At 44.4% G+C, this 14981-nt stretch overlaps 1 protein-coding gene across 3 annotated transcripts in view; it reads left to right on the plus strand.

Moving 5' to 3' along the window:
• quo (quattro) overlaps window positions 1-12806 on the plus strand; it is a 30051-nt gene extending 17245 nt beyond the window's left edge. The window contains exons 7-23 of one of the 3 annotated variants that reach the window (XM_053869105.1): window positions 642-728; window positions 802-918; window positions 2183-2281; window positions 2346-2494; window positions 4344-4482; window positions 4566-4688; window positions 4760-4957; window positions 5023-5933; window positions 6067-6316; window positions 6439-6528; window positions 7298-7522; window positions 8781-8951; window positions 9692-9869; window positions 9985-10101; window positions 10164-10403; window positions 11577-11770; window positions 11852-12806. In XM_053869105.1, the coding sequence (XP_053725080.1) occupies window positions 642-728; window positions 802-918; window positions 2183-2281; window positions 2346-2494; window positions 4344-4482; window positions 4566-4688; window positions 4760-4957; window positions 5023-5933; window positions 6067-6316; window positions 6439-6528; window positions 7298-7522; window positions 8781-8951; window positions 9692-9869; window positions 9985-10101; window positions 10164-10403; window positions 11577-11770; window positions 11852-11884 (3321 nt within the window). In that variant the 3' untranslated portion in view covers window positions 11885-12806. The remainder of the gene's footprint in view (window positions 1-641; window positions 729-801; window positions 919-2182; window positions 2282-2345; window positions 2495-4343; window positions 4483-4565; window positions 4689-4759; window positions 4958-5022; window positions 5934-6066; window positions 6317-6438; window positions 6529-7297; window positions 7523-8780; window positions 8952-9691; window positions 9870-9984; window positions 10102-10163; window positions 10404-11576; window positions 11771-11851) is intronic. The other 2 variants (XM_053869107.1, XM_053869108.1) reach the window with 2 other exon arrangements.
• The last annotated feature ends 2175 nt before the right edge of the window (window positions 12807-14981 follow it).

Genomic DNA, 14981 nt, shown 5'->3' on the forward strand with positions numbered 1-14981 from the left:
TGATCTCACTGATACACAAGACACGTGGCAGCTAGGATGATAACAACAACAACAAACATGGAGGAATCCCTGAGCAAAAGCAAACAAAAGCATCTGTTTGCTTTTGTTCAGGGAGGTTTTTCGCTACACAATGGTCAGGGTTTACACTACTCTGAATGGACTTGAAATTCTTATAAAATTGAAATTTTTATTCAAATATTTTCAAGACATTTAGTTTAAATAAGGTGATATAAAAACTTGAATATAGCCACCATCGTGTTTTATTGTGCTGTTGTCAAACTGACGCAAAATAAACAATATTTTGTTGTTTAAATGTATGTATGAGTCCATCATTTGATTCAGTAATATACCAAATTCACTCAAATTTAAAAGTGTGGCTTCTTGTGGCAAATACTCTTATACTATTAAACTGCGATTAATTGAGATAAATTAATCACAAATTCTGTAATTGATTAGATTTTTTTTTTTTTAATCGAATCCCACCCCGATGAATGTACCCTCATTGCGTCTGTATTGACGTCAGTGCTGTGCTCTTAGAATTGGGATTGAGAGGCATGCCATTGCAGCTCACGCTAGAGGGCGCTCTTTCTCTGTTTCATGATACAACAGCCCTTTTTAACTGGACTCTTCATCCACTGCAGGAGCAGGCTCTTCACGCGGTCCACTGCGTGGTGATGCTGGTGGAAAAAGACACCTTTCCTCGTCCTGAAAAACAGCCGGGCCTGCAGGTGAGCCGAGTTTTCGTCTCCATTTAAAGTCACTGCCAGAAGTGATCCCTTCTAAACTACCTGTTTTTGTCAGATGGACATGGTCACATCTATGAAAGCCCTCAACAAGACCGTGGAAGCGTCCCAGTTGACCTCTGGCCTTGGTGGAACCTTCGTTTACAGTCACGTCGACTGGCTGCAGTTCCAGCAGGTGCCTTTTCTGTCGTCACGCAGTGCACCTCAGTGAGCTGGACTTTTGGATGACACACTAATATTAAAGAATAAAAATGAAAAGGCGTTCAAAACCAGTCGCAACATACATCCGTTGAGACTGACTCACCAATCAGCTGTGTCTTTCTAAGACAATTCAAGGGTCACACTTTAGATTAGGGAACATTTATTATAGTCAATAAACTAACTATTCATAGCATATTAGCTAGTAATTAATCATTATTAAATATTTATTAGCTTCTTGTTAAGATAGACTAGAGTTTGCTCTACAGGCACCAAGAGTTCACTCTAAATAACTCCATAATTACTTTTTTAAAACAGTAAATAAGTTAGTATTTAGTTTATTAATGGTTAATATCCGTTCCCCATTCAAAAGCGTTACCTGTCATAGAACCACATTCTCAGAAGCGTTTTGTGAAATGCAAGGTTGTGCTGTAAAAGCCTACGCTGTAATAAAAATTAAATTATTGATTTTTTTTTTTTTTGTTGTTTTTTAGTTTTTTGGAGTTAAAAAAAACAGGCAGCAGTGTGTCCAAAACTTCGCTGTGATAAATACGGTTACAACTGTTTTTGCGGTAACAGTTAAGGGTCTGTTAGTTGAACACTTAAAAAAGTGCATGTACTAGAGCAGCAGACCGTGAAATGGGGCGCACTCTCTTATCTAGCTAGATATAACTTTTGCACCTTATCTAGCTCTCAGGTCACCAGGACGGAGACGTGTTTGAGGGGCTTTATATACCAAGCAACTTAAAACTCTCCGGCACTAAAACTGCTGTGCTCTATAATAGTAAATGTCTCCTCGATACAGAGAATTTCTCGGTCCTAACATGTTCGCCCCGCCCCTGGAATATAGCCGCCCCGTGCGGGTGCCCCACTCATCCCTGCCTACAACCCTCCATCATTATATTACACTGATCTTGTTCCCGCTGACAGCTCATAACTCCTGCAACCTGGTTCTGTTTAATGTCAAAAAAAGGGAGTGAGTGCACCCCCTCTCTGGAAATGAGATGGTCGGAGCATACCACTGGAGGAATGCAAGATAACAGCCCAATAAAAATATCTCAGCAAATCATATTCAGGACGTCTATATGGATTTTCCCTCACCTTTGTTTGGACAGTGTATCGCTTTAGACTGCCTGTTGGTGGAGCTCGACTTATCTTGAACCTTCGATGAATGGCTTGTGTCCTCAAAAGTGTGTCCCGTTTCGTGCCACTCAAGTGACTTTGTTTGCGTCTTCATGCAGAGACTGGTTTCTTTCATGAATGATCTCCAAGGAGCGGACAGCTTGCTGCAGAGGGCGATCATGAAGATGGAGGGAAATCCCATTTTGGATACACCGCAGGTATGTTGAGCTGGTGCAGTAACAAATGTGAATGAATGAATGATTCTTTCATGTCGTGCTGTAGGAGGTGCAAAGCTGCATTCAGGCTCAGAGGACTTTAATGAAAGAGGTGCTGGAGGACTCTCGACTGGTCACTCTGCAGAGAGAAGGTGGCGCTGTCCTGGCCCGGATGAGGAGGGAAGAGTTCAGGTTTCCACAGTCTGAGGACTACAGGTAGAAAAATAATAACTGTTTCAACCACAATCATGTTTAATGTAGAAGTGAAATAGTCATTTGAGTTCAATGATGTTTTCATAAATAATATTGTGCTGCTGATGGGTAGATGAGGCTGCATGACAGTATTGAAGGGTAGATGAGCCTTCATGAAACAGTGCCCTGATTTTGAGAGGCCACCAGATGGCGCTGTCTACTGTATAATGTTTGCGCTTGAACAACTAATTCAATGAAACCTCACATCTTTTCTAAACCAAGATCGCCATCTAGTGACCTCTGGAAATTAGGACACTGTCTCATCAACCCTGCAATACTGTTTCATGATACCTTTCCATCACTGTTGAACATAGAACCTCACAGAAGGTTGAGATCCAAAGACAAAGTGTGCTGATGCGTTTTGATTCCAGCATGAATGTGCTCATATCCTGAGATCATAGGGTGTTTCAGGCCTCTCAATATCAGACCCTCCCTTGGTCGAGCCAGGACCAGCTCGTCGGCTTGTGTCCCAGCAGCACTGGCCCACTTTTTGGACCTCTGGAGCCAGACCCACCCCTTTTGCAGCCCAGAGACCTGATAGTATTTGAGTCACTTGTGCTCACTGGCTTTTTCCATGCAGTCCTCCCACTCCACTGTTAGTTCCCGGATAAAAGGACTTGCTTGGATGTCAGCACCGTGTCTGGCCTCAGGGAAGTTGTTGAACGTTCTCCAGTAACTAGTAACCTAGTCGATCTTAAGTTCCCTGAGAGAGGCTGGTGAGAGAAGGCTGCTCAGTGGTGTTGGATGTAGAATGGGTTGATGGTTTCATGACACAGTGTCCTGATTTTCAGAGGCCACCAGATGGCACTGTCTGCTGGATAATGTTTTGGACTTGAACAACAAATTCAGTGAAACCTCACATCATTTCTAAACCAGGAGCGCCATTGAGTGGCATCTGAAAACTAAGGCACTGTTTCATCCACCTTGCAGTGCTGTTTCATGATACCTCATCTACCCAGCACTGGTTGGCTGTTATCCTCTGGCTGTGGATGTGTTTATCGTTGGCCCGTGCAATGAAGATGGCTGTGGTCTGCAGCATGTGGTTGTGGTGCCAGATATAGCAGCCTTTGCTCATGTGCCCTTTTCTGGACTGAGAGGACTTGTTGGATGGTCACTCTTTCAGAAGCAGTTTAGTGACCCTCCACTAGGTGTCCAATGCATCCAGCATGGCTGTAACCCCAAAAGGATACGCCCTCTTTCTCCAAAGCAAGATAGTTAGAAAACAATGCATTAGTAAATTCTGATGGAAAATGTGACAATGAACCCCGAACATTCCTCAGTCCTCACTCCCCCGGTCTGTGGCCAAGGCTCACCTAGACCTGGCTTATCTGGGCAGAGTGAGGTTGTTCTGCAGGTGCAATTCCACCCTGTCATTCTATGTGAGCAGCTACATTGGGAAATAGAAACAGTCTCATGTCTCAGCATCTTTGCCATGGTTGCTAGTGTAAGCTGGGATGCTGAACTTGTGCCCCTCAGTACCAAACCTCTCAGCCCCAATGGATGTGATGATGGTGGAGAGGTTCTTGGGTTAGATCCCTTTGTACGAGCCACTTAATCAGTCTGTGGGGGGATCAATTGCTGGACATTTGTAGCTGGTGCTGCCAACTTTTGACAAAACTTTGGGACATCTGCTTGCCATTTTCCAATACTGACATCATGAAGCCCGTGCTGTTCAGCCAACAGGATGTCAAACTGTTCCGTGGAAAATGTGATCGTTTCAGACTGGCATTTGTCAACAAAGATGAGAGTCCCAAGACTGATGGAAAACACATTCCACCCAGCAGTTTTTTCACCATCATTTTCATACTTTCAGAGACGCTTTGGACGCAGTCACCATCCTCTACAACCAGGTCGAAGAGAAAGTTCACACACTAGTCATGAGGTCAAATGAATCATCGCAGAGTCTGGAGGTCCTCTTCAAGCTCCGGGAAATGGAAGCCAAAATCAGCTCAGTATGACACATTTCGCTTTTGTTTCTTGCAACATCATGTCCTCACGATACAACCAGAAGGTCAGTCACTTCTGTTTTATGCAGACTGGGACATGGTTCAACACAGAAGGTGAGCAGAGACTGAAGGATTCCTGCCCAACTGATGAGTCCTTCAGCCACACTGAAAAAGCCTTTCAGGTGTTTGACCAGTTTCTTCAGGAGTCAAAGGTAGAAGCTTCCACTCAAAGTAGTGTTTATGAAACTGGTGTCAGTTGACATGCGGGGTGTGTTTGAAACAGGCCAAGCAGCAGAGTGCCTTGAATGTAGTGAGGGATGCAGAGCGGCTTGTGGGCCACTGTCCCTCCAGCCCCGCTGCCGATATTTTCCGCACTCTGGTTAACACTTTCAAGTGCAATCTGGAGGACTTCATGTTGCGAGCGCAGCAAAGGCACAAGGAGCTGGACGCTCTGGTGCATGTGTTTCGCTTCTGTGATCAGGTTGGTTTCTCCTTCTCTTTCTCGCCTGACTCGTTCAAACATCTCAGAGCATGTTCTCCCTCCAGGCGTCTTCCCTGGCCAAGGAATGCAGTCAGTTTTTAGAAAATCTCGAGCAAAGGTGTGAGTTTGCTCAGGCTGACCAAAGCACACTGAAGATGTATGAAGAAAGATTAGGTGGCGAATTCTCCACCTCGCACTTCCAGGTTCTGAAATCTAAAGCCTGTGCCGTGCGGTCCGGCGCCACAGGTGCTATGAAGGTTTGGAATGCAGCCTGGATGCAGTGCCAAGGAGTCCGACAGCGTCTTGAGAAAATTCTGAGGAAAAATAAGAAGAAAAGTGTTGATAAAACCCAGAAGACCGCAGCTGTAAACACTCCAACTGCTGTCGGAGCAGAGAAGGAGGAGGAGAGCAGAGGGTCCAAGACGGAATCCTCCCTGGCCCAGCTGGTGATTCCCGAGCCGTCCAGTGACGGTACATGTTCCAAGAGGCAATCTGAGCCTTTGTTCAAGGAGGAAGTGAAACAGCAAGCTGCAGCTCCATCACTGACGTGTCAATCTTCTTCTACTCAAAATGGACCCTGCCATCTGAAACGAAAATCAAGAAGACATCGCAGTGAGTCTGATTTGACGACTGAAGCCGACAGCAGAGGGCACCGGCCACTGCGCCGCTCCCTGAGTGAGGGATCATGTGACGTCTCTGATCTAAAAGTTGGCTTCAGCATTCCCTCCTTCAATAAAGCGAGAGAGTCTGAGCGCACCCTGCCACTCCAGGTTAAACCCCAGAATATCCAAGATCTGCCCTCCCTGCCTCAGCAGAGTTTACATTCCGAACACTCCAGCTGCAAGTCAAGACCAGGCAGCAATGAGCTGGAGGGTGGTCCAGCAGCAGGACGCTCGGCCTCCACCCGGAGCCCCATGGACCCAAACCCTCCAGAGACATTACTCATTCCACCAGAGGATCATGGCAGCAATGCTATGTGAGTAACGCCGTCTCCCTCCCAACTTACTGAGACACAAGCAGCAGCTTACACGCTTCCAAATGACAGAACCCATTTAAACCCTTCTCATCTGCATGACTTCAGCAGCGTCTGTTGTTTTCGTGTGTGACAGGAAGCTGCGCAGGATCATGGAGGAGCTGCTGACCACGGAGAGGGAGTATGTCAAAGCTCTGGGCTACGTACGTGAGCACTACTTTCCTGAGCTGGAGCGCGCTGACGTGCCTCAGGACCTGCGGGGTCAGAGAGGAAGCATATTTGGCAACCTAGAAAAACTCCATGACTTCCATCGTCATCATTTCCTGAGCGAGCTGGAGAGCTGCTTCCATGAACCTTTGAGAGTCGGACGCTGCTTTCTTCGACACGTAGGTGGTCCACGTTGTCAGAACGCACACGGAGTCTAGCTTCATAGTTGACATGGAGGACATCTCAAGCAATATAGAACGCATGCTTGCAATAACTGACTGTCATCTTTTTTTTTTTTTAGAAAGAGAATTTTGCCTTGTACGCCCTCTACAGCAAGAACAAGCCTCAGTCTGACTCTCTTCTCATCAATCATGGACAAGCTTTCTTCAAGGTAGACATTGTCTTTGTGCAGCCACTGTATGCTGCTACAGTTAAGATAGTAAGGGGCAGATGAGGTTTCATGAAACAGTGTCCTGATTTTCAGAGGCCACTGTCTGCGCTAAAATGTTTGGACTTGAACAACTAATTCAATGAAACCTCACACCATTTCTAAACCAAAGAGCGCCATCTAGTGGCCTCTGAAAAAGGACACTGTTTCATCAATCCTGCAGTAGTGTTTCATGATACCTCAGCTACCCATCGGTGGTTTGAGCTCACTACCCAGTCGCTGCTGTGCTGTTTTTATGGGGAGAATTTGATCAGGAAGATCACATTGGAGGTGCCACCACAGTGTTACACTTAAAAGATAGGATGGAAAACTGAGTGAAAATGACACCCTGGATCCATTCAAACATGTGCTGAGCGCATATTCAATAACCTCCATAATTTGAGGTGAAGTTATCAAAGCTTGTACAGACAAGCTGGACTTTAAGAAAATGTTTACTCAATTCCAGCGGCTTATTTTAGATGGAAATGAGTAAATATCAGCCTGCAAGGGTCTCTCCAGCTCAGTCAAGCCAAGGGGAACTGCCACTCGATGTCCTTGTTTCACAGTGTTTCGTCGGGGGAAAAAAAAATCCAACCAAAACCCATTAAACAGCACCAGACAGTGGTGGAATGCTCAAGCAGCTTATTAGCATGAGAGACGAAGGGAGGAAGAGGGCCAGAGTGACTGACGGATGAGACGTGATCGTAGTTAAATGTGTTTCTTCTGGATGCAGCAAAAGCAGCTGAGGCTCGGGGACAAAATGGACTTATGGTCGTACTTGCTGAAGCCCGTCCAGAGAATCAGTAAATACAGCCTGCTGCTGCAGGACATGATGAGGGAGTGCGGCCCCAAACAAGCCAGAGAGCTGATCGAGACCAAAGCTGCCCTGGAGGTCGTCCACTTTCAGCTCCGACATGGAAACAACTTGCTGGCCATGGACGCCATCCTCAACTGTGATGTAAGAACGCTCATCCATCGTCGCTGCCTCCCGACACATAAATGGCTTAAGCACTAGATAGAAACCAAGAAACTGTGCGCAGGAAGAATTTTCTTTGATTTATTTTGCCAAATATAAAAGAAAGAATTCCCCAGAAAACCTTGTGGAGGAAGAGGAACAAGTGCAATGAATTTAAAGCTCAAATAATAACCAGCAAATTTCATTTCATTCTGGTAATGGAGTTTTTTTTCCCCAAAATACTCAGCAATGCGCTGCCAGACATAACTAAATCTGTGTAGTGATGCATTCATGTAATTCATTGTATTTAGATGGGCACAACCAGACAGACCAACCATCCAGTTGAAACACCTTAAAGCAGAAGTCATTTGTCATCGATCTAGCGACAGTTAGTGAAGGGTTTACACAAGCTTTTACATGGAGTTGATCCACTCTTTCTCCAGAATAAGAGCAGTTCCTTGTTAACTCTATGCGCTTGAAGAAGCGAAACTGATGCAGTGAAGCTTCCTCTTTTGTAATATCGCTGATGAGAACCTTGTCAGAATCACAATGTGTTCATAGTTTATAGAAACCAAATTCTATTGAATTATTTTGTTTACGTGGAATGAACACCCAGTACTTCTGTCTGAAGGATGTATTGGTTGATGCTGGTGTCAGTGACACTATGACATTCGTTGAAGTTTCCAATCAGTACACACTTGTTACACACTCCATTCCTAAGTAATTTAAATACACAAATCTGGCAACACACCCGCACAACTCAAGTCTCCACTTGTGTCATGAATTCTTGGCCCGTTCAGTTGTAAATAAAAGCTCATGTTTACACTATATACAGCAAATCTGCTGTTTGTTTGGATCATTCAAGAGCAGCAGCGTGCTAACTTACTATCATCTTCTTCACTGTCTTCACTGGAGAATGTGGTTCCAGGAACAGGGTTGCCGCCTTAAAATTTCCTGCAACCTGTCATGTACAATACAAATCTCCGCATTGCTCCAAATAAGAGTCTGGCTGCCCCAAAACAGCTGACACTGTAACCCACCATCATTTAAAAGAAAGAAAACGCACATTCTGTTTTTCATTCCCATCATTGTCTTTGCTCAGATTTGTAGTGCTGCCTGTCTTTGACTCAGAGTTCCTTATGTTGCTGTATTTCATGTAAGAAAGCACTCTTCATTTGTTCAGTTTCACTATAGCTTTACATTGCGTCTTCACCTAAACATGCTGCTGTGTGTGACATACATGTGATTCTCGACGCCTCAGGTGAACTTGAAGGAGCAGGGGCAGCTGATTCGCCAGGACGAGTTCTTGGTGACTTTCCGCAAGAAGAAATGTTACCGTCACATCTTCCTCTTCCGAGATCTCATTCTCTTCAGCAAGACCAGGAAGACAGATGTTGGGAATGACACTTATCTCTACAAGCAGTCGTTCAAGGTAGACACACGCCCATCTGTCAATCATCTTCTCTTCATCACAGCAGTCCAACAAAGGAGAAATGTTAGTTACCTACGTGTAACTTCAGTTCTATGAATACGTGCAAGGCCCTCTCACTGGCTTCGCTATTGGTTTCCTCCAGTTTGAGGCCCCGCCTCCCGCCTGAGAATCGACTCTCTACCCGGAAGGCTCCACCTCTACCCATAAAACCCTCTGTCTGCACATCCTCCTTTGAACTCAGCAGCAGATGTGGGCGACCAGGTAGAGGGTCTCGCACGTATTCGTAGAAATGAAATCACATTCATGTGCCTAACATTTCTATGCCATACGTCCGCCCTCTTCCCTCTAATGGGCATCGCTATTGGTTACACACCTAAGGGAAGACCACAGGGGGAGACAGACTTCACCCGCCAGCTACTCGGTAACTTTACGTGGCCTGCAGGCCCAGTCCAAAATGTACCCGTCCGTTTCAAACCATGTTACCGTCACTAACCACATGCTGCCGTTCTTGACGTTGCTTGTTTACCAATGTATCCACTCGGAGAGCAGCCCTTCATAAAGCCCTTCAGAATAAGAGACCTTCAAACATTCTCTCCATCTTAAGCCGAGAAATGCTGTACATGGAATGTCAAGCGAGCACACATACATAACGTGTCCTCTACAGCACATTCATCACACATTTCAGCTTGTTGACTGTGTTATTTGCATCGTTTGGAGCATCATTTTCTTCTTTATATCAGACGTCGGACGTGGGATTGACACAAAACTGTGGCGAGACTGGCCTGTGTTTTGAGATCTGGTTCAGAAAAAGGAAAACACAAGACACATACACGCTCCAGGCACCAACCCGAGAGGTGAAGGAGGCCTGGACTAAGGACCTGGAGCGGATCCTCTGGGAACAGGCGGTACACAATAGAGGTACTCACACATGTGTATTCGTGGTGACTTGTGAGTCATGAAATGTAGCTGTTCGTTTCAATTTTCCGAAGCAACCGAATGTGATCAGGAACCTATACATTCTGGTGTGATTTAGAGGTGCGTATGCAGGAGAGAGTCTTCATGGGCATTGGGAACAAGCCTTTTATGGACATCCAACCCAGTGACGCCGCCATCAGCGACAGAGCCGTCAACTATGTGCTGCTGGGAAGAGGTGAGAACATCCTCAGTTCACGCTCTTATTCTGTTCAACACATCTGTGTTTCATCGCCGCAGAAAACCGGATCCTCCCTTCTCTTGGATCGAGCAGCTCACCGGACGTGCTCTCCGGAGCGAGACCCAAATCTGTTTCAAGAAGCACTTCATCATCATCATCTTCGTCTGGCAGGGGCTCTCTGTCACCTGGCTACATTTGCTTACCGAAGCAGAGAGCGGTGTCTGGAGAACTGGAAGGATATGTGTCACCATCCGGCATTCTCGAGGAGGACGACATGGACCATGCTCCGAATTTGTTATGTAAGTGTCTATCTAAGATGAAAGCTTCGACATGGAGAGTCCATGTCAAAGGTTTCGCGTTTACTGCTGCTCAGTGAGGGACAGTCAAGATTCTTCAAGTATCATGAGAGAATGTCATGGAGTCAGGTCCATTTTTAAAGGCTCTCCAGGATGACAACAAACTACATCTGGTGCAGACACATCACCATCTGCAGACATAATCAGTTCTCGAGTTGAGGGGGCATTTAAAGTATAAAGTATGGACCTTTTTCCCCAAGTAAGAATGAATTTTTTTAAATGGGGCACTTTTTCCTCGGCTCGTACTCAACCATTACCACCACTACTGGGCTATATGTGCGAGTCCACATTAAGTTACTGAGCGGGCTGGATTTGGCCCCGTTCCCTGTGGTTGGCCCACATCGCTTAACTCCAAAGATGGTTTTAGAGTAGTAATTGAATTTCCTTGGGGCCCAAATATGCAATAGGGATTGCTGTCATTACCAAAAGATGGAGGAAATTAATAAGGACAAGAAAAATATAGAAATAGAAATAAATAGCATAAAACTGAAAATAAAATAAATGAACGCAAAAATGCCAATACAGATTTCAAAAACTGTGATCATGCTATAGTGATGATGGGCTATATGATTGTATATTACATACTATATGTTTATTTCATTTTAAGATTGTCATCATAAATCAATAAATATGTAACTATTATATTTAAGTAACAAATACCAACAAAAGAGTTACGAGCAAAGCATGGAAATATGATAGCAAGGCATGTCATTACAAAATACACTTGTTATTCTTTTTCCTTTATTTCAAGGTGCAATATATGTTAACAGAATAAGTCATTAAAGCAGTTACGAGTCAAACTAATTCACCGATAAAATCAGGAAATGACTGTGACAAGCATATCAGTTAAGCAGTTTCATTCTGGCTTGACTCGACTGACTCACTTGTGTTTTGGCCTTTGAATAAAATGCATCCATCCCTACAAGTTCTACCACAAGTCTTGGAGGTTTGATTTGTCAGAGCTTTTATAAAGGAAGTGATAGTGTTAAACAGATCCAGGGTCTGGGGTCTTAAACTATTGATGCACAGCTGGGGACACGTTTATGACTTCAACTCCATGTTCTGTATTTCAACGTGACAGTGACTAACTCCTGACAATAATCTGTGTTGTTCCAGTAGACAGCTCGGAATCCTCAGGAGAGAGCGTGAGTGGGTTCAGCAGCTCAGGTCACAGCTACGTGGAGAGAGAAGCGGAGGACTGCTCTCCAGTCTGCGGAGCCGCTGCTGTTAAACTGACCGTCCCAGTCGGGTCCCGACCTTTGAAGCACCATGTCAACCTCTCCCCTGGAAAAGTGCAGCCCAAAGTGAAGGTGCGTTCACACAACACAAGATGAAATATTAGCCGCGAGATTTCACAGCGTCATTTTGCTCCTAACCTCTGCTTGTTTTAGGACACCAACTTGGGGAAGTCCACTGAGGTCTGACCTCGACGAGAAGGTACAGCCCCACCCATCTTTGTTCCGCATTGACCCGTTTTTCTCCAGAAATGAAGACGGGTGAACAGACTTGAAACCAAAACCACTTTGTAAATATTTGCTGACTCAGTCTCATAACTCATGCCTTGCAAATGCACTGTACTGACAAAGATAATATTGCTTTTATAAAGTGTAAATCTGTACATTTGTTTTTGAACACGATTTCCATGTTGGTATTTGAAGTGAATTTGATGATCAGAAATGAAGATTATGCAACAATTGGTGTACAATTTGGTCTAAAATATTTCGGCGATGAATGTTTAAGAATATTTAAGTTTCACCTCTGTGACACGCATACATGTGCTGCCATTACGGATTTATCCTCGTATGTGTGATGAACCCATGAATGTAAATAATCTGTGGGGCGACTGACGTTGATGTGAGCCTGACAAGTCATGACCCTTCACCTTTGTCTGGAGGGGCTTCCATCCTCCATCCTCTGAGCAGAGTTGGTTTGCATCACACCTGATGTGTGAGCATTTTATGGCTCTGTTTGTACTACACTGGCTTTGTCCAGATACTTAAAGTTTCCAAAATAAAATGTTGAAGTTCTGTATATTGTGTAAATAATTCAATAACCTGGGTGTTCAATGAGACACCTCACTGAGTCACTCATCGATGTTGGTTTCGTATACATGCTGTTTTTAATATGTTTTAAATTGTGATTGTATTTTTCCCCATCGTGCCAAACATATTTCACATTTGGAGGCTCTGTAATTTATTTGAATATTGTAATGTTTTTATTTCAAGTTCAGTACCCGAGGCTAAAATAATCAATGTCGCGATATGACAATAACTCAAAGGTTAAATTCTTGTCACTGTTTTCTTTTTTAGACACTTTTGTATGCAGACTTTTTTCCAACAATAAATACTTCTGCCTTCCGATTGCTCAGGCTGTCTCTTACTCATGTAAACTTTTGTTTCCTGGATGAATCTCAGGACCAGTGTCTGTAACTCCGACTAACGTGGGCTGGACACACCTTTGACTCTGAGTCACAGGAGTCATTTCAACTCTGATGTCATGTTTCTGCCATGTTTTTTCTTGTTAGACTGCACAACACTTCAGTGATTCTTTTTGATGGCTTGCACAAGAAGTCTATGGGTCATTCATGTCAATTATAGGTTCTGCAAGGTGCTGAATGCTCATCCTAGTTCTTCTCGTAAATCTTGATGACTTCATGTGTTTAGTAGGTTTGATTCCTTTGTGATTCTACCTTGAAAGCAGCAGCACCAGCGTCACAGTATCAGTCCGTAGTGTCTGGATATTGCTGACACTACTGCTGGATTATTGCTGTGGCTTTTTTAGAAATTCAACCAAAAGGCAGCAACTTAACATTTGGTCAACTGAGTGCATGAAATGACCCATTATTTTTCACCTGACAGCAGTACTGCATTCACACCATCAAAAACAGGATTCATGTCTTCATATTTCTTGGAACACTGTCACGTATTGTAATCTCAACTTTCCACGGGCCCACTGTCCTCCGTAGCTGCGTGGTCTGTTTGATCCAAAACTGCCCCGCCGGCAGAAGGTTGTTTTGCTCGAGGTTATCTCCTGCGATGGGTGAAGGCAGTGGAGTTATAGCTGAGCTTCCGAGGTGCATGCCATGCTCAATATCAGCACTTTCTCCTGCTGGCGACATGGCTTTTGGTTGTATGCTGTTGTATGCCATTGAAGCACATTCTGCCTTCCGTGCCATATCCTGGCAGCGAGTCATGTTAAAGAAAGATGGAGGATGGGGATGGCGCTCCTTTCATTCTTCATGTTTTCAAATGTATTCCCTCTGCGACCTCCTTTTAAAAAGCATGGACACCGTCTGCGACTGTCAGCACTGTATCAGTGTGGATGAACTGCAGCTCTGTCATGGAAATTGTAAGGATGAGACAGACTCCGACAGGACACTGGGGTTTTCTAACCACAGCAAGTCTTTTCGAATCGATGCAAGTCCAAATCAAGTCACCAAAGTCAAATGAAGCCAAATATCTCTGACTCAAGTCCAAGTTTTGTGACCTCTGGTGACAACCGTTACCCGAGCTACACCTCACGATCCCGTGCCATGGCCCCTCCCACTGCTCCTCAAGTCACGCAGAGTGGCTCCTCCTTCGACAGGTAACCACGGTGTTAGTGCAGTCCACTTCAGCCACAGCACTGGATTGTCCAGTATATCATTTGAGTGACCTCAGTGACCTTGTTAATGCTTGATACTTTGAATGGTCTTAGTGTCTACAGCAATGAGCTCTGACCCCTATCTCAGAGCACAAATACACAATATACCGCTGAAAAATCCCTACGCTCGTGTGGAATAAACTTTTTTTCACTGCACGCATTGTGCGAATAATAATAACCCTTTTGCAATTGGCACCATTTTTTTCTGGCTTGAGCTCCTCCTGTGTACGTGCCTGGGACTCAATGTGCCCGGGAAATGAGAACTCTGAACCTTCCTACGAGTCCAAACTTTTATTTTTATATTGCGAGTCACCTGTTTTCTGTCCTCTGTTAAATAAGGAACTGTGAGTGTTTCTCAGCCAGACATGAAAAGCACATTCATTTCACAGCTGCCTTTATTTACTGTTCCAGCAAACGTCACACGAGGCCAACTTCCAACCCAATTTCCCCCAAAAATGATCTCAAGAGGTGTTTATTTATTAATTTTGCCTCTCAAGATGCATATTAGTTCCCTGGTGCCACCTGCTGGCACATGCGCAGTTGCGTTTTCCAGTTAAATAGCATTGTTTATTTATTTCTACATAATTTTTATTAAAAAAAAAAAAATTATAACACTTAACACTTAACACTTAAGTGTTAAGTGTTATAAAAAAAAAGACTTCTTTCTTTTTTTAACAAAGTTCACGCCAGTGAACGTATTCATATTTTCATTCGTGTCGTTTATACATTGAAGATTAGATAAGAAGATGGATGAGCTGATAAAGCTGACAAACACTATGAGAGTGAAGGATGTGTCTGTGGTTTTACATGACTCAGCACCGGCCGCTCGGGAAAGAAGGGGTACTTTTCCGTGGAAGGGAGGGTCGCGACCCGCCCACC

Source organism: Synchiropus splendidus, chromosome 6 (genome assembly GCF_027744825.2).
Source record: "Synchiropus splendidus isolate RoL2022-P1 chromosome 6, RoL_Sspl_1.0, whole genome shotgun sequence".
Classification (NCBI taxonomy): domain Eukaryota; kingdom Metazoa; phylum Chordata; class Actinopteri; order Syngnathiformes; family Callionymidae; genus Synchiropus; species Synchiropus splendidus.